This window comes from Ornithodoros turicata, chromosome 9, assembly GCF_037126465.1.
Source record: "Ornithodoros turicata isolate Travis chromosome 9, ASM3712646v1, whole genome shotgun sequence".
Taxonomy (NCBI): Eukaryota; Metazoa; Arthropoda; class Arachnida; order Ixodida; family Argasidae; genus Ornithodoros; species Ornithodoros turicata.
Window position 1 is genome coordinate 41,178,640 of NC_088209.1, and position 27,925 is coordinate 41,206,564.

At 46.6% G+C, this 27,925-nt stretch overlaps 3 protein-coding genes across 9 annotated transcripts in view; 2 read left to right on the forward strand and 1 right to left on the reverse strand.

Moving 5' to 3' along the window:
* Positions 1-719: 719 nt before the first annotated feature.
* On the reverse strand, positions 720-5,326 carry LOC135368983 (terpene synthase-like). 7 transcript variants are annotated; one of them, XM_064602570.1, is made up of 10 exons: positions 4,785-5,326; positions 4,630-4,698; positions 4,457-4,542; positions 4,148-4,326; positions 3,904-4,005; positions 3,582-3,642; positions 3,273-3,351; positions 3,078-3,201; positions 1,754-1,868; positions 720-1,205 (listed from the first exon to the last, which is right to left on the reverse strand). In XM_064602570.1, the coding sequence occupies exons 1-10, from the start codon at positions 4,824-4,826 to the stop codon at positions 1,130-1,132; spliced, it is 933 nt and encodes a 310-aa protein (XP_064458640.1). In that variant the 5' UTR covers positions 4,827-5,326; the 3' UTR covers positions 720-1,129. The 7 variants fall into 7 exon arrangements, with proteins under 7 accessions (XP_064458640.1, XP_064458641.1, XP_064458639.1 ...); XM_064602571.1 differs by having other exon boundaries at positions 4,148-4,311; positions 4,457-4,568; XM_064602569.1 differs by having other exon boundaries at positions 4,457-4,568.
* Positions 5,327-5,785: 459 nt separating this feature from the next.
* The window catches only part of LOC135368981 (TBC1 domain family member 2A-like), a 216,382-nt gene continuing 194,242 nt past the window's right edge, over positions 5,786-27,925 (forward strand). Inside the window, exons 1-3 of the mRNA XM_064602567.1 lie at positions 5,786-6,256; positions 16,175-16,376; positions 27,695-27,875. Of these exons, the coding sequence (XP_064458637.1) occupies positions 16,325-16,376; positions 27,695-27,875 (233 nt within the window). The 5' untranslated portion in view covers positions 5,786-6,256; positions 16,175-16,324. The remainder of the gene's footprint in view (positions 6,257-16,174; positions 16,377-27,694; positions 27,876-27,925) is intronic.
* Positions 25,438-26,602, forward strand: LOC135367995 (meiotic recombination protein DMC1/LIM15 homolog). The gene has a single exon (XM_064601082.1). The coding sequence runs from the start codon at positions 25,541-25,543 to the stop codon at positions 26,561-26,563; it is 1,023 nt and encodes a 340-aa protein (XP_064457152.1). The 5' UTR covers positions 25,438-25,540; the 3' UTR covers positions 26,564-26,602.

The following is a 27,925-nucleotide window of genomic DNA, read 5'->3' on the forward strand; positions in this document are numbered from 1 at the left end:
TATTTCTTTTCTTGCATGATACAGCAATTCTAATTCAAAATTTCTTCTAATTCCTCCAACATTATGAATTTCATTTTTTTTTTTACACCCAAGGTCAATGCTCTTCCGTTTATCGAGCTGAGACAGTCAGTCTTCGGTAATCAATTTTCACCTCCCCCCCTCCCAAAGTTTTTACAGGATTTTCATGTTCACTCTCAGGAAACACGCAAATCTTAGGATATCCCTCGCAACGTTCATCTTGAGTGTCAGCTGGGTAGACTTGTTGGAAGGGGCCTGACCCCCCAAGCCCCCACACAGTCAGTGCCTATGATGTACACCACTATCCAGCAAGCTTGTGCTCTCTCATGTGTAACGTAAACACCCAACATAAGCTACCTCCATAACAAGCTACAGCAGTGCCATCTAGAGTATCTGCAAGCGAAAGCAGTACTCCTGCACAGACAAAGTAACCAAAATCCTGACTTAGTAGATTTCTGCATCTTGTAAGCGTCTCTGTGCGGGAACCAATCAAGGAAAATAGTCTTACTGTAACTATAAAACATTTTTTTTAATGTGCTCTAGTTGTCCACTGCAGTAGCAATTACATTTCAGTTTTGTGATGTAACTTTAGTGGGCTATGGGGCTCATTTCTGTTATTAGCAACATCAGAGAAAAATTAAATGTCAACACATAAGTTCATAGTGTGACATTTAGCAAGTTGACTGCCCATTACACGTAAACATTATGCACAAAACATTTTTATTCAACTTGGAAACATCATCAGACGATCCGATGGCAACCAGATCATATGGCAGAGTATAATGCTGCTTGGATTACATAAAAAATGTTGATCTGAGGTTCACTTGTTTGCATATGTTGTGTTTCGCTTCTACAGTTGTTGAATTCTATTTGTGCAAGTACATTTGCATAGTACTCATGGCAGTCAAACCTCCTCTGCATAATAACTTACTAATGAGCTTCGATCTAATCCGTGAAGCAACAGGCCCTGACGAGTAATTAAAATTAAATACCTTAATTTATGATATGTGGTCTAACAATGCAACGTCTGTGCAGGTTTCTAGCAGGTTACAAAGTGATGCACAGCACATGAATATGGTCCTATTAAAACTGTCACAAGGAACAGTCTTCATCACCAGGTTCTTAGTTCATCGAGCACTTGTATCAGGACTGGATTGTGGCCGTGCGACTCAGCTTCTTCACGCGCCCTGCAGGATAAGTGTTATATTTCGAGACACTCGGTACCACGGACAGCATGTTTTTTACTTTCTGTGCTATCACTTACACTTGTTAAAGCCTCTTACACCGAAAAACATTCTTAAACTCTCGCTACCTTTAAACATGTTACTCTTGTTACTCTGGGGTTGTGCTTTCTTCATAATTTTCACACTGAACAAGGAAAACAAATCGTACATGCACATTTTGGCTTTGCATTGATGTGACAATAGCGGACGTACTTTTGCAGACGTCACAAGAATATGCGTGACAGAGGACAGGTCGAAGACTTGCTAGAGTGTAATTAAGCGTAATAACTTATTATTACACTCTAGCAAGTCTTCACGTACATTCTTGTAACGTCTGCAAAAGTGTGTCTGCTATTGTCACATCAATGCAAAGTCAAAGTTGTTTAGCAGACGATATTTGCTTATTATTAATAATAATTATTATTAATAAGCAGATATCGTCTGTGTAGTATATGGCCCTGATGCTTCAGAGGGTAAAAATCAGAAGCGCAAAAATCTGGACGGCCACTTACTCCGCGTCGAGTTCCTGCAACGTCCGCTTGGTGTGGTCGAAAGAGCCGAGCTTGTCGAGAATGTCGATGGCGTACTTCTTAATCTCTATATCCGTCGTTCTCTTTCGTATAATATCTGGTGGTGTGTGTTAAGGTGACAAGTTCCGTCTGACATGAATGAGTTAGAATATATCTGGAGGTGTTACTGCACTCGCTCGAACACAATGCGACCGTCTTTGATGGCAAGCCCTGTAGGCCACTATAGATCACGGAGACGTAACAGAATATTTTCCGTTTTCCGTTATCACCTCCGTTACTGGCCCATATTCGTTTCTGTTTCAGTCTCTGTTGCCACCACTGTTGTTTTTGTTTCCGTTTCTGTTTTGGTACCACCCCAACCCGTTTGCTACCTCTCCCTGCTATCGATACACGAACCCGACGAATATTGACAGTTGGTTTTCCAGTCATCTAGAACAGTTTAAGCCCTTTTTTTTTTTCACATTTAGCTTTCAACTTAACAAGCCCTTTGTACAGAACCAATGTGACGGAAACAACAGAGTCGGCGATACATAATGCATGCTCCCACAAAATTGAATTTACAACAATGTACAGGGTGCTTATTTTTAGCCTTTACAGAATTTTTATTAAAAATAAAAAAAAAACTGAGAGCAACGTAGATGTTTTTGCAGTTGAGTTCTACGGCCAGGCCGACATCCTCTCGAAGAGAGAGTGTAACTACTCGATGACTAATTACCTAAAATTCATTAACTAACTCTTTAATTAGGGAATTTCGGGCAAAAGCGAGATAGCAGATTGAGAGACTATCCCCGCTGTACGCCATTCCACATTTAAAAAATCCTGAAACATGCACGTGCATTTTTTTAATAAAAATTCTGCGATGGCTAGAAGACCCTGTATACTGCCAATCTGTGAAAAGCATTCCACGTGAATACGGGGGACCCTAATTATAATTGTCCTAGTTATCCTTCGAATTTCCATTATCCTAGAAGTAGAGACTATTTTTGGGTGCTCTGAGGTATCCTACTATAAAAATGTAACGACAAACGTGCATTTTTTTTAAAATAAAAATTCTGCGATGGCTAGAAGACCCTGTATACTGCCAATCTGTGAAAAGCATTCAACGTGAATACGGGAGACCCTAATTATAGTTGTCCTAGTTATCCTTCAAATTTCCATTATCCTAGAAGCAGAGACTATTTTTGGGTGCTCTGGGGTATTCTACTATAAAAATGTAACGACAAACGTGAGGATAAAGTTAATTTTTCTGCGCATAGCAACAAAGCATAATACAACCTGCGTCATATGACACTGTAAAAGGAGATGCAATTAAGCTGGCAGCAGATACTCATCATCCTTGGATCATCCGGGTATGTCTGAATGGCATTAATGATGGGGAATGAAAACTTTCCTTCGGTCAGGTCTTCAGCGAAGCTCTTATTTTCTGTATACTGAAATTCGAAAAGTATGATTACTAACTGTATCAATTCATCAACGATTCTATCAAGAACGAACGGGTTACCTCTTTTGAGACGAGGTTGGCATAATCGTCCCTAATTTGAAAATACAGTCCTAATGTGCCAATGAGCCCTGTGAAGTCACTAGAAAGAAAGAGCACTCATGCATTTACAGTGCAATGCTCCGCTAGCACTACCGTAAGTATTAACACCAGTTAATAGGGCGGTCGCATTCATGGTGACAACTGCACTGCATTTCACAAGCTCACGTGCACAGAGTGCAACCACTAAACTTACGTTTAAGATTGAAGGCTGGAGCAAGTGATTGTATGTACCTAGATTAAATGAAAAAAACTGAAGACGTGAAAACTTGCCTCTTGTTCTCACTAAACAGCTGCATGAGTCTCACGGCCAAACCAAAGAGCCCTCCCGTTTCTGGAACAGACAAAAAAATAAAAAAGACCCGCCTTCACAAACCGTGTAGTTATAAAAAGCACAGATGAACATGAAATCTATGAAATGCCTGAGAAGATGTATTGAGAACAAGTTTTGATTTTCTTGCATGTTGGGTAGCCATGTTCACACTACTGCTGCAGAGTCCTACCTGTCCATTGCTGTTGCCAGCTTTCTGACATCTGAGTGATATATTCCCAATTTTTATTGCATATTTAGGATTTTCCTTTGCCTTGTACTCACTTCTCTTGACCATGCGAGCGTATTCTTCCTCCGTTGGACAGATGTAGTTGTCTCTCCAGAAGATCTCCATCCCCTGACCACGATGAAGCTCCAGACACTGTTCTGATAAGCCAAAATGTTCGCTATCAGTCCAGCGTGGTGGTTAAGGATAAGGAAGCTCGAGGTTTCATACAATGAATCTGCACCAGCTAGCCAGAGTTCTATCGATCATCTCAGCTGTGTAACGTAATCATGTTGTGTTTACCCGTAAAAACCGCAATCGCCTCTGGGTGTCCGAGCTGGAGACATTTTTCGAGGCCGAGGAAATAAACGAAGTTTGCGGAGTTGATGGTGCTGGCGATGCCAAAGATGTTGTGGGCCACGGGAATGCCTCGACGCAACACCGAACTGTCTTCGATGTCGTCGATTCTGGAAATATAATTGCTGACAAATATATCGACTTAAGTTCGGAGCTGCTTGCCGCAGGATTTGTGTGTGTTCCTCGGTTAACTCTGACCGCAGCATTCTGCGTGTACAGTAAAAGCCAGTATGGTTCATAAAAATCTATACTCACAAGAGACTAGCATTATGAAGCATCTGAACAATTTCTCCTATCGCGTAGCACTTTTCCTTCGGTATTTTTAACCACTGGTTGAAGGCCTGGAACGTACCAGTACTCGTATAAGCTTAATGAAACAAAAAAAGAGAGTTAACAGTATCGACGTGATGTTTGTGAAATGTGGGTACCTGGGCCAACTTTGTGCGAATCTGTTTCCCTGGTACCTTCATTATGTAATGATAAGGCTGAAGAAAAATCTGACAGAGGAGGAACGTCATATTGTAACGCACGGAAATCAGTGAACACACTGTGGAATAATACAATAATCGGGAAAATATATTACCTTGTCTTCTTCTGTACATTTAAGCGTCGAATCAGCATCCATTTTCGCGCTTACTTTTGTGCGTGCGGTAAATACGGACTTTCAGCAATGTCAGCGCAGAGAGGACTGAAGTAGGTATCAAAGCCGGCTCGTACTTGTACTCAACGACGTACGTACGCTTAGGAAGATCCAGGTACGGCAAATTCAAATAGGAGGAAACTTTCAAGACACAAACCGAGGGCACTTGATCAATAGCGAAGCTCAACAGCGATCAGTATGAATTCCCCAAGGACTTTTCCTGAATAACAATGACGTTTTATGACAGTAGTGTGACATCGCGTAAGTGGCGGCAATCGCCTTGACGGTGAGTTCCTTCCTCAGTAATGTTCAAGGTTCAAGGACTTCGCAAAAGCCAGTGCGAGTATCATTGGACGTTATCCGACAGGAAGTTAACACACAGAGTACAACAAGACCGCGTGGAAACGAAAAGCACGCCGCAATCTCAACAACTGCCACTGCTACAAACACGCAACAAACGTGAAAGCCGATCACGCTTTAGTTGACTCGTTATATCACTAGGGGGTACTAGCGGTACTAGGTGCACAATAACGAAACTGAAACCACTGCAAGTGGATTTTGATAGTGTGTACGTTTTCTTTTATGCCTATACATGTTACTGGGATCTTTAAAAAAAAACGAATAACAACATTTCTTTCTCGTCGAGAAAGATAAATGAATAAAATTGTTTCCTGGCCGTCCGTTCAACGACTTCTGCTTCTCGGCGCCGGGAGGTTGCGAACAAAATTTAAAGACCTGTCAAATTCAATATCAGATTTCAAGACACGACACCCGATGTAAAGTGGATTCCATTTTCCTGCTGAACAGCCTCAATGTCCTGCATAACCACATAACCTGCGGTACGTTAATCTGCGCTAAGGGCGGCGAGCCGGCGACGTCGCGTTCGCGTGAATATGCTTGAATGATGCTATTTGTAGATGGCAGCACGGTACGCGCGCCTAGTATCGATTCAGCTGTGCGGCTGTGCCGTGTCGTAAAATTTTGTGACAAGATTCTTTCACAAACATTCGCATTTCTTCGACTCAACACAATCCGACGATATAAGCACGCAAGAAAACGAGTATGCAAAACTTCGAAGCTGCAGTTCGTTATGACAGATTACTATGTCAGTCGTCCTGCCAGTGTATCTGTTCTTGGCACTCCTCGTGTTGCAGTCACTTTGCCTTCGTGACACCGTCATTGGCACTCTTTGCGCGTCACTCGTACATCAAGTACTGTGAAGTTACACTGCGGCAAGGAGAGGCGCTGCGCTGCCGTTAACGTTCAACAGGTGGATATCCAGAGCGCCGGTGTACGTGTGGTGCGTGTCGGGAAAGGCGACGTACAGCAGGGAACGCGTATATTTGCTCTTACTTGGATACATTCCGCGGATGTAGCTGCTGAAGTGGGATATAATTCATGCTGCTGAGGCGCAGGTGAGTTCGTTTCACTCTTCGTGTTCAGCGTCGGTCACCGCGTGGCATGGTAGCATGATTTCGTCCGCTGGTTGTGGTAACCCAGTCGAGCTGGGCCACGCAACTCGTGCATTCAACAGCCTTTCCAATCGTTATATTGAGTGCAAATTTACGCGAACGTGGTGGAGAGCACAACGCACGTGAAATGCAGGACGTGTTTCACATATATACGCAGTTTAGGGGCTGCAGTGTATCGCAGTCTTTCGAAGAGCTCAAAAAGGGAGAGACATTTTAGTTTTTCTTGGTGTTTTCGTCGTGCGTACGAAATCATGCGGCAACAGAATGATGGGAACAACGAAGAAACAAACACCCACTGACGATGGCGTGAAGGAACATGAGATGTCATCGATCACAAATGCATGCATTGGTCCTGCGAATGATCCCAATCTGTCATGTACCGAGCATTTTTGGGAACGCACAGAGATCTGTGACGTGTCAGAGTTTGCTGTAAAGTTTACATTTCTTATATACCAGGGCTTTTCCCAGAACCCCACCAAATAGCTAAAATATATGCAATTTAAAAAAAAGCTTCCATAAAAGCGCTAGAGGCCAGGGAATACGGGTGTCACACTTCCATTTGGAAGTTGGACAACCTCTGCGCAAATCCCTGATACACCTAATTGCACATGTGTTCAGCAGCCTATGCAACGGCGGTTGTCTGAGATAAGATCACGTGAAACACAGTTGGATTTGTAAAGGAGCGCACGTTCGTTCACAGGTTCGATCTGTAATCTGAAACTATAGTGGCGCCCCATCCCAATACAACCGCACATATCGTGTAACTAGAGTACATATTTTCCAGATTTATTCGAAAAACTCTCTCTACTCGACAGGCCGGCATTTAAGACCGCTTCTCAAGTTTACTTGGAAAATGTCCAGTCCCTATATAGGGCTCTCTTTTCCCTTTTCCTGTAAATCGTGTTTCCCCCTTCCTCGATGTCCACGTGGTGGCGCATATTGTCTTCTTGAAAGGATAGCTATACTTGTTGCAACGCAGCAGGGGCGGATCCAGACCCCAGACCATCGTTTGTTTTGTTTTTTTGGGGGGGAGGGGAGGTTTCTTTGTCGGAGCGCGTGGTGGGGGATGGGAGAGAGGGAAAAACACTCCCGACTCCGAAAAACGCTCTCCGACTTCTCGCGCAAAAATAAACTCCGAAAACCCAAAACCCTACGTTATAACACAGTTCCGCCCTAGAAAGCCTCGGAATTTTCCAAGAATCTGCCTCACTCGATTTCGGTTTTTCACGATCACTTCAGTTTCCTCTCAGCGTCTTCAGAGGCACGTGACATGTCTGCGGATGGTGCTCGGTAAAGGAGGGCATCATAAGAAGTTCGATTATATATATTATCCGTTGCGATTCATTCCAGAATATTTTTGGCCCAGTGATGGGGAACCGTATTAGAAATCGTACGACTGCCCTTTCTTCTGTACGCTAATCCGCTTTCTTTGACCTGCAAATCTGGCATGGTGACCTCGAGGCACGGGCGCCGCCAGGACTTTTCCCGGGGAGAGGGGTGGGGACAATGTTTGACGTCCTGGTGCGTCAACTGCGCTCGCAACTACATTGTCTTGGCTCAGAAACACTACGCTTCTGAAAGCCGGGGGGGGGGGTGCAACGCCCCCCACCCAACCCCACCCCGTGACGGCGTCCATGCCTCGAAGGCTGCCCATTCTTGGACTGGACTGGAAGTGACGGTGGGAGATCGGCGGTGTGGTGGGGGAGCTACACTCCATGGAACATCACTCTTGGTGGTTTTTCCTGGTGACAACCAATTCCACCTGATACTTGTCCTCCCGAATTTTATAACTCCGTCGCACTGGTTGGGCCAAGCGAATGCTTTCAACTGTTGAACGATTTCTATTACTGATTTGACCATGATATAGCGTGCAGTGCAGTGTGATAGCCAGAAAATATTTCTGGGGTGGGGTGTTCTATGGGGGACTTTACATGGGAAAGAGGGATTACGCCTTCGTTTCCCGCTCCCAAATGCACTACCAAAGGTACGATTTCGGGGGTGCTGACCCCCCCCCCCCCCCCCCCCCCGCCTATGCCCCTGATAGCGTGCGACGTAACGAAAAAGGTGGTGTTGCGGGAACGGCGCAAAACGGAATGAAATGCTAGATGTTCCAGCGAGGGATGCACACGATCGTGGCGATACCTCGCTTTACCGTCCGTCTCAACGCATTCCCGGTATCTCGCCCAGCTGTGTTGTCCAATTACTCTTTCGTGAGCGATCCCCTATTGTGTGTACCAGGAACCTGAGTCACTTCACTTACTGTTCGCTCTACTCTTTTCTCGACACATCAGTAAAATGTCCTTCGCCGCTAGCTATAAGGTAGCAAGCACGCGCGGGAGGGAAGCTTCAGCGTCTCTGCTTGGTCGATGACGTTTTATTGCCGAGCGCTCTGCCTGCCAGTGTGGCGGCACGTTGCTCGGGTTATAGTGGAGAGCGTGCGTCCTGGGCAGACTTCGCAGGGAACTGGGCCGACGTTTGCCTCGCAGCGTTTGATGACGCTGCGAACAAGAGTGCGCGTCTGGTAGTGCAGCAGGATAATGTTGTGGTTTCGGGTATTTTGCGACGTCAGTTATACAGTGAACCCTCGTTAATATGACCTCCGATAATCAGACATACGCGCTTTACGACCATACTCTTGGGGAACAATGCTGTGAAACCCCCGAAAAACTCCTCCGTTAATATGACAATTCGGCATTATGACCAAAATTTTCGGGAACGACCACCATGGTCATAATAACGAGGGTTCACTGCAGGGTTGCGGAATGGGGCCACCAATCCCATTCCGAGGAATGGAGATTTGCGATAATTCCATTCCTTTCAATTCCTCGGAACGAAAAGTTATGGCCAATTCCCACTCCTGGAATGGGCTTGGCAATCCCATTCCATTCCGTTAATTCCGTCAATAAAAGAAAAGGGGCCGGTAATCGTACTGGCTATCCCAGCAGCCACCCGGTCGCCCAGACCATTCCATTCCCATTCCCATTCCATTCCAATTCCATTCCGAGCTGTGATAAATCTGGAATCACTCCAACTCCGGAGTGGCAACTCTGCAACCCTGGTTCACTGTATTCTAATTCATCGATACAGTCGGAAAACTTTCTGGTACTAGTCGTATAACGCTGGACCGGAGAATGGAGTCAGGAATCAGGCAACATCGTGTAACTTTGCCATCACTCGACATTATCGTCATCACGGACCGTCACGTTACGAAACGTCACCGTCACAACGTCAGTTACCCAACCACCCGTCATGGTTACCGTCACATCGCCCAACATCAGCAACTCATCACACGCATTACTCACCGCGTTTTCACCGCAGCTTTGTCACATCACGGAGTATCTCACATTACAACTCCCGTCGCATCATTCTTCATCACTCGTCGTCCCTTCATTCTCCACATAATGTGATGGTGAATGATGTTCTTTAGGTCTATTTACCGAACAGTGCACAACATCAACGCGTTACAATTACGTTACACATTAAGTTACATATTATCACTATTTAACAAAATCAACTATATCTGCACAGTTTGCCAGTCGATTGTTATTGCGAGATGTAGCAGCTGTGCGGTTTCATAGGAAGACAACAGGAGCTTGAATTTTGTACGGAGCGTGCTTTGCGCTGCCGGCCATTTTGAATGTTAGATCTCAAATTGAAAGAGAAATTTACGAGGCTAACTCGATATAGATAAAAGGGGTTAATTGGGTTGCGTCCCTTCATAGAGTTAAAGAAAGAAGAGCTCTCGTTCTTACTTTTTAGCTGATAAGCAAGATTAGATATGTTTTTGTCTTCGCAAATTCCGGTCTGTGAGTTACTGATGGCGCCGTAACGAAACTGGTAATTAGTGTGTAAAAAATAAACTTTTCAGAGAGTACGCAGTCTTGTCGTCTGCTACAAGCAGAAGATGCTAAAAGCGTCATAGCTTTCTGCTGTCACGTGAGCGCGAGCGCTCAACGTCGCGTCATCACGTACACTGGTAACCGTGGGGAATATCCCGCTTCACAGCCACAAGATATTCCGTAGCAGACGACAGGAAAACACGCTGACGGTGTCGTCTGCTAAGTGTCGTCTGCTAAATGCGCAGTACGCAACGCCCGTTACTCTGCACCGTGTGAATGCTCAACATAACACGGTACGGAACATGGGCTCAGTGAGCAGTGTTTTCGCTTTTTCTTCCGCTAGAATACCCCGTGAGTTGTCGCTCGTGTGAATACATGGTTAGTGTCTCCCCACATCTTCAACGCCACTCGTAGCCACCGTTGTTTCGGGATAACACGCGTGAAGTCTCCCGCGTAACGCAACTATTCCATTGTGTGTGTGTGGGAGACACCTAAAAAAAAAAGGTAGAAACAGCTGGGTTTATATGAAGTCTCGGGTCGTGACCAAGGGCGTCTGGGCCCATTCAAAAGCATCTGCGTCTGACTCAACCACTCAGACGTTCCTTCAGTCGTCTGCGAGACGGCAGACAGACATTTCGCCCTGTGCAACCACCCTGGAAGAATGCATACCTTAGACCTCCGCGGTATTTCGTCGATGAATAAATTCAGTTTTCAGGGTCGTTTCAATGCAACGTCGTCGCATTTCGTTGGTAGTCCCGGAACGAGCTATATATACACTGCGTGTAACACCAGCGCAACTCTCACCACACCGAAAATATCGCCGGTATACACCGTATCCCTCTTTGATTAGAGGTCGTCGATCGCCTCCATGGTGTTGCTGGCATTCCAAAACAAGGCAAACAACGAAGGTAGGGGAAGCAAAAAATGGGTCATTTATTACAATTTAAGCTATTAGAAAGGTATCTACGGGTATGGTCAACGTTGCGGCGGAAGCTCCGCCTTCGTCAGGACTAAGCCTGACGAAGACATAACCCCGCAACGTTGACCATACCCCTAGATACCTTTCTAATAGTTTAAATTGTAATAAATCACCCTTTTTTTTTTGCTTCTTCTATACCCTTCGTTGTTTGCCTTTCATTCCTTCATAACTGTATTTACTTCGTGGCCTTCTGAACTTTTATCTTTCTGCATACTGCGAAATAGTATATATGTACATATATGCGTCTTACGTATACGTCCACATGCTGCCCTAGTGTACTAAGTGCAGTCAATGAATATGTGTCTTCGTCCATGTGCATTTTGTACATATCCCGGTGCCAGTTGATGTGAGTCAAATTGCAGCAGTTTCTGTGGAAGCTGTCGGACGTGAAGAACAATAGATATACATGACTCAGCACAAACACCTGTGCGCTCTTGAGCGATTTTCTTCAAGGACGGTCTTTAACAGATAGATATATCTTTTCATATGAAGTATAGTATGTCTGCCTTCCGTTTCCGCGAAGGTTCTATATATACTGCCAACTCCCGATACATCAAGGGAGAGAACTTCTCGGACACCATTCATATAAATTCATAAATAGAAGCTTTTCATGAATGGAGGGAAGACGAAGTGCTATAATGAAAGGACAACAACAACAACTAAATCATGACTATGGCCTGGGTAATGAAAGGAGGGCTTTATGGAGCTTGTCAAAAACAAGAGAGAACCAACGACGAACACTTCTTTAATGGACAAGCTAGCTTTCATGTAGCAGACTACACACACACACACACACAAAACCGAGGGTCTGGCAATGAAAAAATGACTAGGAAGCAAGCGAGCTGGTGAAGATGATGCATGATGTAAAACCCCGAAACTAGGTTACACGAAGGCTCAATGACTTCAACTGACACAAAGACTTCGTGTTTGTGTCTGTCCCTTCGTGTTCCCTAGTCTCGAGGTTTTACATCATGCGAGGGTCCGGGTCTGTTTGTATCCCACATATGGTTCTGTGCAGATCAATCGACGACACTTCATAGCAGCATAATTCAGCACAGTAGCTATGCCGTACTTCTCCTCTGTGTATAAGTTGCACTTGAAAGTAACTTGCCCCGACGAATTAATACCAGTCAATGCAAACTACTCCCAACGCCAACCTCTCGTTGATTTCACCCTCGTACGATGTTCATGTGGGATGATAACTTTATTCCTGTTTATACACGTTGGCGGCTGTTTCAGCTGGACGAACTCGGTCGTGCACCTCACAGACTGCACCTGTTGATACGTCACAGCTGCCCTACTTATATGAAGCTCGGGAAATCATCCGTTATTCCTTCTCAGTTCCGCATCAGAATAACCCATTTCGTCTGTATAGGATTAGGTAGACATTAGAGAGTTTTAGAGAATCGTAATCCAGCTCCCGTGGTTAGGATGGTCGTTTTCCACGCCGAGACTGGGAGGTGGCACACCGACTGTGCTATCTGAGGGTTTCCCCGACGAATGTCGGCACAGTTCTTCCTGAAGTCGTCCCAGGACGCATACTAACTCCCCCTGTCTTCCACTCCTTCCTGCTGTCCTCTCTCCATCTGTCCAGGGTCTGTAAAAAAGGAGAGAGAGAATCGTAAGCGCTCCTCCGATTCCTTCTCCGTTGTCAATCAATCAGATATCTGCAACGAGACGTCAACCGCTTGAGACGTCCATGGGACGTTTTCACGTCATAAGCAGCTAACTATCAGCGTATGCGCATGCGCCGCGCCGCCGATGACTTTTTTTGGGGGGGGGGCGCCGGCCGAGGTAATCTCCGTATTCGATAGATGGCGCTGAATGGGGCCGACGGTTAGGCGATTTCAGATATTGCCCTTGTGCTCCGCACGGGGGCACTCCGTCGCCCAAGTCACGTGCATCGCGCAATGCGTCGTGGGAAATGGTTTACATTCGTGCTCGCTGCCTGTTGCTCGAGGTTGCGGGAGGTGAAGGAGAAAGAAAACCGAAACTGTTTGCGCTCTTTCTCTTCTCTCTGACTCATGAAAACTAAATCCCAAGATGCAGCGGGACTTTCGCAACACGGCGCTCTCTGGTGGGCCACCCATGCAATTTCTGAAATCGTCTATTCGTCGGCACCACTCCAAGACCGGTTTTGATCCAGGATCAGGTTGGCGCGCGCGCCTATAGACCTGTTTTTCTCTGTGCCAGGTGGCGCGAGTGAGCAGCAACGTCAGCGCCCCAAATTCTGCGACACGCGGTAGTTTAGCAGACGACGCGGCACTTTCAAATACACGGTCTCGAGTTGTTCGCACATTTGAAGAAGCACCGCCTTTTCTGTGTATTTCTTACATATTTTGTAGCTTTCATTGGCACCATACCGTTTGAAACACACCATGCAAAACCCGCCGATGAAACTACCTACTGTTGAGATTCATGGCCGTTTGGGCCCGAAATGGCGCTGTGCAAACTTCACTGCAACAGCCCTATAGGGTGGTTCGAGGGCCCCTAGGATACGACGCGACCCAAGCAGCACAATGTACTGAAAGCCGAGTGCGTGCAATGGGGGTGGACGCGTAGGTGGACGGCCTTGAACAGACTCGTGAAACCACAGAACATTGATAAGACACACACCGTCCACTCCTATTGCACTCGACTTTCAGTACATTGTGCTGCTTGGGCGAATGTGAAAAAAAAGGTCCTTATCATGTTGTCGGAAACGTTCTCCTAAAACTCCCTATTATCACTGTTCTCTTTCCCTATATACACAGTGAAACCTCGATTTGCGAATTCCCCCGCGTTATGAACGCTTCCTCATTCCAAACCCCCATTTATGAACGATATTTCCGGGAACGTTAACCGTTCATAAGTCCACGGTTGACTGCAATTCCATAGGAATCATTTTGTACAAAAAACAGAATCAAATTAAATCGCCAAGAGAGACTCAATCGTCGAATATAAACGCTGTTAGCAAACGTTATGTAATCGCAGTAATTTTCCAAAGAACTGTATGGCGAGGGCTTCACAAGTTTCGCCGGAGCTCTTTATATTCTGAGAATGGAACGACTGGTAGTTGCGATCACATTGCGTTCAGTTCCGGAAGCTTCCTCGTTCAGTTCATATCCGATCGGATATCCCCAGTCGCTGTGCACACCCGTTTTCGTCATTTCAAGTTCCGACAGGGAAACGAAAGATAAGGAGTGCAATGCACTCACCTGTCACTGCCCCGATACTTTCCGGTAGTACACGTGAATGTATATATACTTGGGAAACCGGGCCAGGAATATACGGCACATGGCCGTATATGTTTTCGGGGAACGGGTTATAAAAGGAGGGGCACACCACCACCGTGGACTGCCTTCCGACGGTAAACCAGCGATGCTCACAGTTCCACGTCTCACGACAAGAGAAGGATGATCTCGCGACCTGCCTGAGAACTCTCATCCTCTCCAGAAGCGAAAAGCTCTGGTTAGAGTTCGTTCGTCAGAAGAACACGGACATTCCTCGCAAAAAATAATAATAAATAAATAAAAGGGGGTGCAGCGTTGACGCCGAGCTCTTCAACGAGCCGTCCAGAGCATTACCGCCTCGCACGCTGTGAGCGGAACACTCAGACGGTGTGCGCGCCGTGGATGATACTCCACGGGGCAACCGATGTTTGTTGAACGGTTGACCAAATGCAAGAACAACGTACGTGCAACGTGGCAGTCAAACAGACCTTCTGAGTTGGCAAAAACATCCAAGTCACGAGTCTGACAACTTTTGTGGACGTTCTACGCCAGTGCAGCCGGAACGTGTAGAAGCTGCACATGAGCAGTAACTTGCATGACATTTGTGCAAGTTTGTCCAACAACAAAAACGTCCCTACACCCACATTGAGAACCGCTCAACTGGGTTACTACGCACAATACTCGATGTTACTTATAACTATATAGACCTGTCGACTCAATGGCGTTATATACAGTTTGAGGCAAGTTGACTCTTCCCAATGCAGTCACTGCGGTGCTGTAGAAGATCTCGAAAGCATATTCTTCTGCATTGCCCACACTACCAACCTTCCCGGACCGTATGCTCTCCGAATCCCTTGATATTAGCGAGCTGGACTCCCCCCCTTCTCTCTCTCTCTCTTTCTCTCTCTTTCTCTCTCTCTCTCTCTCTCACAAAATTGCTTGGTCCCTAGCCCCATCCAGCCCATCAACGCTCTGCCCTCAAAGCTCTCTTCACCTTTCTAGATATCATAGGAGTTCGATCCTTATTGTGAAGGGGCTCATTATTACATTCCCGACATCACCACTAGCAATGGGATAGAGTATCGCCCCCTGGCGATGGAACTCCCCATTCATCATCTTATAATAAAGTTGTTGTTGTTGTTGACCTGTCGAAGTGTGATTTAAAAAAAAAATCCCGATGTTCTCCCTCAACGCAAGTGGGCAGAAAATATCTATAAAAAAAAAGATACAGGAAAGCCAAAATAGTTCCCTAGGAGTAACTGCAGCTGATAACTGTAGCTAGAACTACATTTCCAAATCAAAAGTAACAAACCCAGTTACGATTTGCACGAGCTAACTGTAGCTGGGTTATTTTGACTGATATTCGCGTATGTTCGTGTATGATATTCGTGTATCGGCATCTGGGTACGAAACACACAAACTAAAATGTATCAGTGTTTAGTCTCCGCGGAAAGTTTGCAATAGTGGAGCTACCGGTTTTTTCTTTTTCTTCTTCTTTCTGTCTTTCTTTCTTTCCTTCCTTCCTTCCTCCTTCTTCTTCGCCGCATGCACTCTTCTTCGGCAAGAAGCTAACCCTCCCTGCCCGTTTACGTCGTAGGTAATCTCGCTCCCCATCTTCCTGTATACAAGCCTTATAAGTGTGTTTTGTATTTCCCTGCCTTCGAATGTAACTGCTAATTTGTCTTCAGTCTCAGACACACAAAATTGCCCGAGACAACCACGCTAATGACGTCATCTTCGCACTTCGGAGATTTAATTATAGTCGACCGTCACCAGAGCGCGAAGAAAGCTCATCTTTCCCTTTAACGGCATTTCTCTCACCTTCCGACAGGTTCGCTGCCATCGCAGACTCCTCCGCCGCCGCCTCCGCCGCCGGCTTCACGGCAATGTGCGCCTGTCTTGCGGGGAAGCCCGTCGCTCGGGACACAGTGGCCGTCGTACCCCATTCCAATTGGTAACAGCTGTCTTCTCCGTGAGGAACATGGCAGGCTGGAATGCCGTCTCCGGATATCTCAACCACAAGCCCGGAGGAGGTGAGAAGACACCCATTCACTTCTATATACGTAGTTTTTGGTTCGGGTTAATACCACCATATTTTCCGGATTTCACCGTAATTTCGTCGCGGTGACACCCCTGCCGGATTCATTTCCTAATTGATTTCTGGCAAAGAAAGAAAGGAAAAAGATTTGAGGAGTAAACTCGCCTTTACTTTCCTACATGTTCTTTTTTTTTCTTTCTCAACACTCACAGAAAGCAAACAAAACTACTTCTTCCCTGTAAGCCTCTGTCCAGAGCATTTACATCTTGACAGCCTTCTGTCGGAGACAAAGCAACTGTCAGTATAGCTGCTACTAAATACACTGACGCGAAGGATCACATCACACTGTCACCTTTGGGACGTGAGACAGCCAGAGTTCAATTTTTCAGCGTCGCTGCCAGAGGACCGCGTTGCCAAGACGACACTCGGTGCCTATATGCTACACTGTGCTGAGATAATTACTTTATTTCATTTTCAATGTCATTGCTATTGGAGTCGAGATATCAACTACCTCCGGGGATGACTGCCGTTCTTATATCAGCTCCAAACCCTCGTCATCTGCGCACCGATGCGACAGGGAAGGACTGTTAACTTGATAAGTGCGACAGGGGTAGATGAAGCATGTCAATGCCAGGTCATGTCATACCATGTCAATGCCAACAGTGGCTAGACGCGCTGACACACATGCGTTGAAGCAGGCGGTCGCAGTGTTTGGTTGGTAAGTCGCTCGGCATAGGTCCGTGCAAAGGCGGATTTGTGGGGGGGGGGGGGCGTAGGGGCGACCGCATCCCCCATACGGCTGTGTTGCCTATGTAAAAACCCTATCTCCTGGATGATGCTGTGCCGCAAAGCACGAAATTTCCTTAAGACCGCCCCCCCCCCCCACCAATGACAGACCCCTAAAAATCCGCCCCTGGGTCCGTGGCCCTTTAATATCGGGTTTTAGTACATCAGAAGGAACTTTACGATCTCAAACCGAAGCTTAGCAATGTGACGCCACCCACTTAAAAGAAACCGGGCGATTGGCTTATCATGTTTTCGGAACGGTTATCGTGAACACTTTCTGATGTAACTAAAACTCGCTACTGACAAGCGCTGGAACGCCAGGGAGCTCCCATGGTGATGCCGAAAATCGCTACGAGATCGAGCGGTGTCGGCGCGCTGCGGAGAAACGATGAACTACCGTAGTGTGGACGCGTCGTCTGCTTTTACAAGTTTATTCCGCGTTAAGCGCAGTAGGAGGAGCATTGGGGAACCGAACAGTATCGTACCATCGCGTCACAAGTGATTTTCCGGTGAATATGCGCAAGAATTACGGAAAAGAACCGTCAACTCCGAACATCGGCCGGCGTGTTATCCACACTAGAAAGGTGACGATGTCGCCATCTATATGTCGATCTCGCAGCTAATAGCTTTCCGTTGTTGGCCGCACACGCGCGGGCATCGTCACGACGAAACGAAAAAAAGTGTGTGGGGTGGGGTGGGGGTGGTGGGGCAAAAAAGTTAAAGGGAGACTTCGGAAGGATTCGAAAAAAATTAGGTGAGCGTCATACCGAACACGGACCGCTTCCTTGATACCGAATACAACATTCGCATTCATTTTGTGCGAGTAATTAATTCCTAAATGATGACAATACCAAACCGAAACCAACGTGCAAAGCGCGCAGCGGTTCGCTCGGAGGAAGCTACTGTGACGTCACCCGGCATTGTCGTCTGCTACGAAGCTTGCATTCTTCCATGCAGGATGACGCCGGCAGTGTTGCTTTCAGCGCCCTCTTGCTTCACAAAGGCCGAAGCGCTCACTTCGTAATAATTCGTTCGAATAAAATCTGCGCACTTTGGGAACGCGATATTTCGTATGTATGTTCCTGATGATATGTATGTTTCGTAGGTATGTATGTTGTAGGTAGGATGGAACGACGACTGACGAGACCGAAGTGCATTGTGGATGAGAGGTGCACTATAGAGGGGTCTCTGCACGAGGCTCGTTTCTTGGACAAAACGCACGAGGTCGCGACTTTTGACAGTTCGCTCTGCATATAAGAACCTTCGGGTAATATAGGATGTCCGTCGCTATGCCAGACCCGGAGTGTAAGGCCAGAAACACTGTGTGAATGAGCCCACAGCCTTATGGGAGCGTCTGTGCGATTGAAGTGACATGCTGCGTCTGAAGGGCTAGCACAAAGCTATACAGTGAACCCTCGTTGTTATGACCATGGTCGTTCCCGAAAATTTTGGTCATAATGCGGAACTGTCATATTAACGGGGAGGATTTGCAGAGGTTTCACTGCATTGTTCCCCAGGAGCATGGTCGTAAAGGGCGTATGTCAGATTATCGGGGGTCATATTAACGAGTGTTCACTGTATTCATTCATGGCAGGGTTGCGGAATGGGATCACCCATTCCATTCCAATTCCATTCCGAGGAATGGAGATTTGCGGTAATTCCATTCCTTTCAATTCCTGGGAATGAAAAGGTATATGGCCAATTCCCACTCCTGGAATGGCTTTGGCAACCCCATTCCATTCCTTTAATTCCATCAATAAAAGAAAAGGGACCGGTAACCGTGCTATAGAGGAGATATTGACGTTACCCATCACGAAAAAAAGCAAAAAGACAAGGTTATTTCGCCCTTGACCGTGTGGCACCCATTCCAATTCCATTCCGCCTGCAGAAAAAAGAAAAAAAAAAGAAAAAAAAGAACCTAATTCCATTCCATTCCAATTCCATTCTGGGCTCTGGAATGATTCCGGAATCATTCCAACCCCGGAGTGGCAACTCCGCATCCCTGATTCATGGCAACGTTATCCAGGCGTTTAGGCTCGCAGCCTGCGGTTCATCGAGCGGTAAACGCGACAAATAACCGGAAGTTTGAACTCGGCCTCCGCCTGCGACTTGTATACATAAGGCTTATTTTGCGAACGGTACAAATCGATATGGCTGAACTATATAGTGCCGATATAGGAATTTTTTTTCATTATAAGCTGCCCATATTAACCCAACCCCCATATTAACCGAGCAAAGTGGAATTTAATAAAACGAGGAAAGGAGGGGAAGACTGTTTACAATGCGATAGATATAGGATAATTAAAAATGCAACAGAGCACTTATAAAGATTGAGGGCACTCCGGTTCGTAATCTTTCCCAGTCATGGGCAAGGGCGGATTTAAGGGGGGGGGGGGCGACTGCCCTCCCCCCATACGGTCGTGCTCCCTATGTAAAAACCCTATCTCCTGGACGATGCTGCGCTGCAAAGCACGAAATTTCCTTAAATGGGTAAGTTACTACAAAAAAGTAACCAAGCTACAGTTAGCCTGCGAAAATAGTAACTGAGTTAGTTACAGTTCCTCCTTTTGAAATGTAACTATAGTTACAGCTACACGGTTACCACGTTAATACTTTATGGTTACCTTCTAAGAAGAAAAAAAAAAGTCGAATAAATGTAACCCTCGGAACTTTGTTTTTGCATTTCTACTATCTTAATATAGTTACGCCGTTTTATAAACAGAGGATTTCCCGTGGGCCCTAACAGCACGGTGGGAGAGGGTCTAAGGCCGTCCTGGCTATATAGATAAGATATGACCAATATGGTATACAAAATGTAGAGATTCGAGGAACTCCTGGTTGGTAAAAACGACAGCGTATACTTGAAGCCTCCACAGAACGACGCTATGGGGAACTGAGGGGAGGAAAATATATTGCCATACCTGGGTGTAACTTAGTTACAACAGTTACATTTTGCAGTTAGTTTAACCAAAAGCGCTCACTATAGTTACAGTTATAGTAGTAACTTTTCTAGAAAAGTAATTAGTTACTATAACTAGTTACTGCAAAATGTAACTAGTTATTATGAGCACCTATTATTAGTGATGTGATGTGATGTGAATAAAGAAAAAAAATGGGGATGTTAGTTTCGACGAAGTAAAACTGGCTACCCCAGTACACTTAATACAGAAAGTTCAAACCGATGATGAGATGATGAAAACACAAAGGGATGATGTCCAGAGACGAACAGAGATGATAATGGAATAAGGTCATGTATTAGTACTAGTATCTTATTTATAGGGTTCTTCGTTTTCGAATTTTATGATTTTTCCAATTCGGGGGGTAAATATCGGGTGCTATATTTACACACGAAAATTCGGGGAGAAATCGGGCGGTACGATCTCTGTTTGATCAGAGCCGTTTATAGGGAGAGTTTGGCCATTCTGTGATCTTTTGCCGCCCGGAGATGGAGGAGCCGCCGTGACGTCACAGACGTCATCGCCCCGCCTACTTGACCGGGATGAAAAGCGACCCGCGGCGGCACGGAGGAACTTCAAGGCTGTGCCTCTGCTCCAAAATGGCGGAATGGGAGATTTCAATGCGATAGCCCTGATCCAAAATGGTGTCACTGGCCTTGGCGCCGCCCATCGTGTGACGTCAGATGGCGCGCTTTGGGACAGGCTCCTCCCAATGGCCAAACTCTCCAATAAACGGCTCTGTGTTTGATATGTCATCGGGGAATTTTTGGGGTGAAGCGAAAGACATACGAAACAGGCCATTGCTGTGACACTTGGACCAGAAAAAAATAATTTTTATATTTCCACTCGGAACTGGGGCAGTGAATGAGCGCGGTATTCAAACACTTGCCCGCAAAAGATCGTCTTTGACTCCTGCAGGAGGCGATTATAAAATAGGAGGAGAAATAGGTTGTCACAAAATAGCTCTCTTTGCCGATGTTATGATCATACCTGGGTAAATTACTTCTAAAGTGTAATTAAATTACGTTACTCGTTACTCCAGTTAGAATTTAATTAAATTACATTACTCATTACTGCAATTGATATGTAATGAAATTACATTAGAATTACTACGAAAAAGTAATGACATTACAAAGTCATCACTGCGAGTTTAATCGTAATGATATTGAGGATGTGGAAATTCATTGTCAAACAACACTACGTTGTAAAAACGAGACATGTTTTATTCTGTGCCGATTGAGTGCGTCAGCGTTCATGGGTGGGCGTTGGAATTCTTTTAACTCGCCAGTAGGGCAACTCTCTTTCTGCCAAGTGCCAACACAGAACGCACACTCGATTATTTTGTAAAAAGTAACTAGTAATGTCGTTAAAATTACTGCCAAAATGTAATTAAATTACATTACAAATTACCTAATATCAAAAGTAATGCATTGCATTACAAATTACCAGAAAAAGTAATTTATTACTGTAATTTCATTACAGTAATGACATTACTACCCAGGTATGGTTATGATTCACTTTTCCGACGGTTTAGCTAGAACGACAAGTTGAAGGACCGCAAGGATTTCGGGTACACACCGGGTTCTACCCGAATTCTTGAAAACTGGTTCGAGGGGGAACTATCGTCAAAAATCGGGCTTTACCCGAAATCGAAGAACCTTACTTATTTACTACCCGAGACTGGTCTCTTTCCATTCCTTTTCGTGTTTGTGTCTGCTCTCTTTTAAAGTAACCCGCTACAAATGTTGTCATGAGATGCGCCGTCTGCGTGCAAATAACATTCCTCCGTGAACTATGCTATAGGGCAGAGCTCGTCTGTGCTTGAGGAATGCGTGCAAGCATTTTCAAGTCCTTTGACGTGTTTCAGACACTTTCAAAGGCGCACAGTATGGAGCGAGCTGTTTGGAAGTTATCAGTTTTCAAGCGGTATAATGGAGTGCTGCTGGGAATGCGCAAAATTAAACGGGGGCGTTTCGAAAATTTGGACGAAAAAGTATCTCCCTTTTATTTTTTTTGTACTTTGTTTTTGAGTGCTCCTCCGAAATGTACTCAGAAGAGCACTTCTGTGAGACACAGTGGTGCAGACGTCGCTCATTGACTTCGAGAGCCGTGCATGCTTCCCACATGCCGGGTCTCCAACGTATATAGTTGCTTTTTCTAGGCCGTTTTGTAAATCTAATTTCGCAGCGATAAAACATTGCACAGCGAAAACATTGTGCATGATGGCTCCTGATGAACTCAACGAATGAAGCAGGATTTTGGTTAATTGTAACGCTCCTCGACTCGAGTGCGTGGAGGAGGTCTGAGACTCGAGTGAGTGATGTTAGAAGCGCTCTTCCATCTTGAGGAGGCATTGCGTTTCGTGGAAACACCGGCACTATATACCGTGTTGTACAGGAAGGAAGCGCGAAGGACTTCCTCCGCCTGGGGGATGTTTCGAAAACCAGTCCCGAGGAGCAGCTCGAGTGGCAGGTGGAGCCGAGGATAGTGCCCTAACGGCCGTATTCACAATCGTACCTCAACTCCAGTGAACGGAGGAAAGAACGCGATCTTCCACTTGAGGAGCCGTTGCACTTCATGGAAGCGCCGGCGTGACGGTGCAGCACACGAAGCCTGCGCGAAGGACTTCCTCAGCCTGGGAGCGTCTCGAAAACCGGTCTCGAGTGGAAGGTGGAGTCGAGGGTAACTGCCCTAACGGCCGTATTCACAAAACGTACCTCGACTCCAGTGAACGAAGGAAAGAAGGCACTCTTGCACTTGAGGATCCATTGCACTTCATGGAAGCGCCGGCGTTACGGTGCAGCACAAGAAGCCTGCGCGAAGGACTTCCTCAGCCTAAGGGCGTCTCGAAAACCGGTCTCGAGTGGAAGGTGGAGACGAGGGTAACTGCCCTAACGGCCGTATTCACAAACGTACCTCGACTCCAGTGAACGAATGAAAGAAGGCACTCTTGCACTTGAGGAGCCGTTGCACTTCATGGAAGCGCCGGCGTGACGGTGCAGCACACGAAGCCTGCGCGAAGGACTTCCTCAGCCTGGGGGCGTCTCGAAAACCGGTCTCGAGTGGAAGGTGGAGACGAGGGTAACTGCCCTAACGGCCGTATTCACAAACGTACCTCGACTCCAGTGAAAGGAGGAAAGAAGTCACTCTTGCCCTTGAAGAGCCATTACGCAGCGAGGGAACACTTGCCCTACCCTGGAGTACACGAAGAAAGCACGAAGGATTTCCTCCGCCTGGGGGGGCCTTTCGAAAACTTGTCTCGAGGAACAGCTCGAGTGGAAGGTCGAGTTGACGATACTCCCTTAAAAGCTGTATCCTCAACTCCAGGTTACAGCTGTCGAGTCGAGGAACACGGCCATAAGTGTTACTTCCTTGCTCCTCTGTCTAGACGTGGCTCTGAGTGGTCTTCAATAAAAATCGCAGTTGCAAGTTAGCTCTCTCTGCCCCTCGTCCCATTTCGTTGTCAGGTGACCAACAGGTTCAACAATGGCCGCTTCGACACCAGCTTTCGAAAAACGGGCTGCGTTGAAAATAGAGCGTTGCACACGTGATCTATCCAGGGCATGACAGCTGTGTTTGTCCTCGTGCAATGCGCAAAGCCCGGGGATCGGTGGTTGTAACACATATGCGGTGTGTAGCAGGTGTAACCGTTTCCTGCCTGCCTTTCACGTTGCACGGATATTGTGTGCGTCGCTTTCTTATCGTGTCATTTTTCCGGGTTGAATGCCGGCCATTCCCAGATGCTGGTGGGGGAGTAAAAACCGCATACTACTACTCTATGTTTATAATTCGAGGCTACGAAATATGCTATTTACGGTGCCTTCCGGTGTTTCAAGGCCGAAGTAATAAAAGTACATATTTTGCTGAGCGTCGTACCAACCACGACTACAATAGTTGCAATTTTTAAAGTTTAGTGTGAGCACTACGGAGCACCTGGAGCCATGAGCGGTATAGTACCGACGTGGACAGATGAAGAGAGGACAGCAGGAAGGACTGGAAAACGAGGGGTGGGCACACGTCATGGGCTGACTTCACGGGGAACTGTGCCGATGTCTCCGCTCTAAGCCCGCTGGAACATCGAGGGAAAATGACAGACACCATAGTCTGTGGTGGGATTGAAACACACCACGTCCCGGTGTTTACCGTGTCCTCGGTGCTGCCACCACAACGAACATCCTTCGGTGCGCCTCGCCGGTCCACGTTGCAGGATCGCCAGCAGTTCTGGTATGGTGAGCTCACCAGTTCTGGTTTCAGATTAGAGCGACGATGTTGCCAGACGGGAGCCGGTTGGTGATATGGTGGTTGCGTGCGCAGATCACAACGTAATATGAGTTCTGACAGAGTATCTAGAAGTGTGCTAAAAGTTATGTTCCTGATTGGCGTTTTGACCTTTCTTTTTTACTTTTTTACGACAAAAGAAATAGTCCGAATCGGACATTCCGACTTCCCGCTGAGAGAATCCAATTCGACGATCCCTGTACTCGATTGTTTTCCAACATGTGCGTCCCAGTTAGTGTCAGGACAAATTGTTCTTTGCACAGCGGTGTCGTTGTCATGGAAACGTCGTCGCCGCGACAAAGGCCATTTCAAAAGTGCATCGGCCTCACCGTGCTTCTGCGCAAATATGCTCACCTGGCTATGTATAGCTCTTGTATATTGACATAACTGACGTGCAGAGCTGTTTATGAGCGATGGGACGAACGCGGAGTTTGATAGAGAGCCCGAGTTTAAGCGCTAGCTTTGCTCGATTTTTGTCGTCGGTGGCAATTTCGGTCATTATCGGTATCAGACAGGGCTTTTGCCGTAATCATATTTATTGGTGTAGCGCTTCTTGTTTTCGCGATATTCACAGATACGTAACACCGATGCGTGTGCACTGACTGCAATTTTCACGCAAAATTTCTGCTTCTTCGACGTTCAACGTCTTTATTTTGCGCCAGTGACCATGTTATAGCTATGAACAAATACAGATTTGCGAATCTACGCAAAACTGAACTGGTGGCTGAATCCAAGAAATTCTCACAAACAGGTTCATGTTGTGGAAGGGCGTGTCTTCGTTTTACTTGGATTGAGTCTATTATTCGAAACAAAACAGAAGTCCAAAGCACAAATCGGATTGAACGTGCTTTTAGCCTGCGGACGATAGTTTAGTCACGTATCTCTTCGCAGTTTGGCAACCATGCTAACTCGGGCGCGGGCTGTCGTCTGCTTCGCAGTTTCGTTCCTTTGCGCCAGTAAATTTGAAGCGTCTGCGCAGATTTCAATGTTTGCGATTTATGCTTAGAAGTACAAAACCATTTTCTTCACTTTTAGCGTTGTATACAACAACCGAGGACGTTAACTACCACGCGACAATCGCACATCTGTTATTTTAATCGTGGGACCGTACTACGCGCTCAACAAGTGGGGCACAACCATGGGAGACCAAGTCGTAGAAGAAGTTCCACACTTCGAGACAGAGGAAGAAGAGTTCTTCCAAGATATCGACGTGCTCCAACAGCACGGCATCAACGTCGCAGATATAAAAAAACTGAAGTCAGCCGGAATATGTACGGTGAAAGGGATTCAGATGACGACGCGTAAGAGGCTTTGTAACATCAAAGGCATATCGGAAGCCAAAGTGGACAAAATTAAAGAAATCGTCGCCAAGATTGCCGAATGCGCCGGCTTTCTAACAGCCCTCGAAGTAAGCGAACGACGCCGGCTCGTGTACCGGATTCCGACAGGCAGCAAAGAACTGGACAAGCTCATGGGCGGAGGAGTTGAGAGCATGGCAATAACCGAAGTGTTCGGCGAATTCAGAACGGGCAAAACGCAACTTTCTCACACACTTTGCGTGACGTGCCAACTTCCGGGGGATAACGGTTACAGCGGCGGCAAAGCCATATTCATTGACACGGAAAACACCTTCAGACCGGACAGACTCCGCGAAATCGCGGATCGCTTTAATCTAGATCACGACGCCATGTTGGAGAATATTTTATACTCACGAGCGTTCACCAGCGAGCACCAGATGGACATGTTAGACCAGGTCGCGGCCAAGTTTCACGAAGAAGCTGGTATTTATCGCCTGCTGGTCGTCGACTCCATCATGGCTCTGTTTCGCGTCGATTTCAGTGGTCGAGCTGAACTTGCAGATCGTCAGCAGAAGCTAGCGCAGATGCTGTCGAAACTCCAAAAGATTTCCGAAGAGTACAACGTGGCTGTGTTCATCACGAACCAGATGACGGCCGACCCCGGGGCGGCCATGAGCTTCCAGGCTGACCCCAAGAAGCCGATCGGGGGCCATATTTTGGCGCACGCGTCCACAACGAGAATTGCGCTTCGAAAAGGACGAGGCGAAGTTCGGATCGCGAAGATCTACGACAGCCCAGATCAGCCTGAAAATGAGGCATCCTTCGCGATCACTCCAGGAGGAATTGCTGATGCGTCCGAGTGAACGTCATTGTTTTTTTTAATAAAGATTTTGTGACAAAGTATTGGCTATGGCTTCGTGAGCTCAACAATGTAATATATATTATGTCAGTTTGTGATGTCATCAGTGTGGATGCACAGGGTTAAAATAATAAAGCTCGGTTACAAGTCAACCAGCATGCACTTACAGGTTGCATCATACATCACCATCAACATCGCCCCTTTAAGAAGAAGAGGACGCTCCGCTTTGTTAGGCTGATGGAACATTGCAGGCATACCACCCTGCGTTAACAACGCCGCCGACAAACTGGCCAACCAACCTTACTTGTCTTGGTTATCAGTACATGTTTTATCATACTTGTTGGTACAGTTCATATTCCCCCACTCCTTTGCTTGGTGGGAGGAATGCACTCTTGCAATATTGCAGCTTAGAAGTCCTATACCAAAACCGTTCAAACCTACATATACATACATACAAACATGCAGGGGTGTTCGGTACCCCTTCACCAGTCTACTTTGCCAAGTTTCTCTTCCGCGAACTGCTTACGTATTAAGTAAACGAGTTTTAAAGATTCGCACTCCCTCTGCAGTTAAAGAAGCCCCAGCGATAGTGACATCGTGATGACGTAAGCCAGGCAAGCGAATGGGACAACGCCACCTAGATACAGAAGGCATCCTCCTTCGCACGTAGACGTAGTCCGCCAATCGTAGCAACCAGCCCAGATGTCAGCCAATCGCCGCAGACTATTTTGAAACACAGGCTTTCTGCGACTACTAGTGGCTGATGGCGGCTCGTTTCCATAGCTACGGCTGCTGGAAGCAACGTCGTGATTGGCGGACTCGTAGTTGTTACGTCGCAGCGCAGGTGATTGTCTTCGAGCTTGTCTGCTTCGCGTTCGCACCGGTTGCCAGAGGCCTTCCGGCCGCTGCCTGGTTGGAGTTGTCCGCGCCAGAGGGCGCTCACTGATTGTCCTTGTCCGAGTGACGTTTTCTCCGATTTTCAGAGAGGGAATTCCGGCATACTCTCAACATCCGTCTTCTGTTCTTGCCATGCATTACATCAAGTTGCGCAGAAAATACTCTACTAATTGGCGTCGAATTTTCGGCGTTATTGTCGGTGATGAACAGGGATTGAAATGGCACTATATCGTTTCAGCGCTGGCACGTCTCAAAGGAAGAAGGCGGCAGTGGTACGTTTTCGACAAGTCCGATTGTCGTCTGGTGTCCTACAAGAACGAGTCGGATGCCAACCTCGAGAGGCCACCACTGGCGATGATAGACCTCAAGAGTGCAGCCATCACGCTACTCAGCGACGAGAAAAACAGCTTTGTCATCCAGTATGTATGCCGACGCATTATTGCCGAAACCTTTACACAGAGAGCAAAAT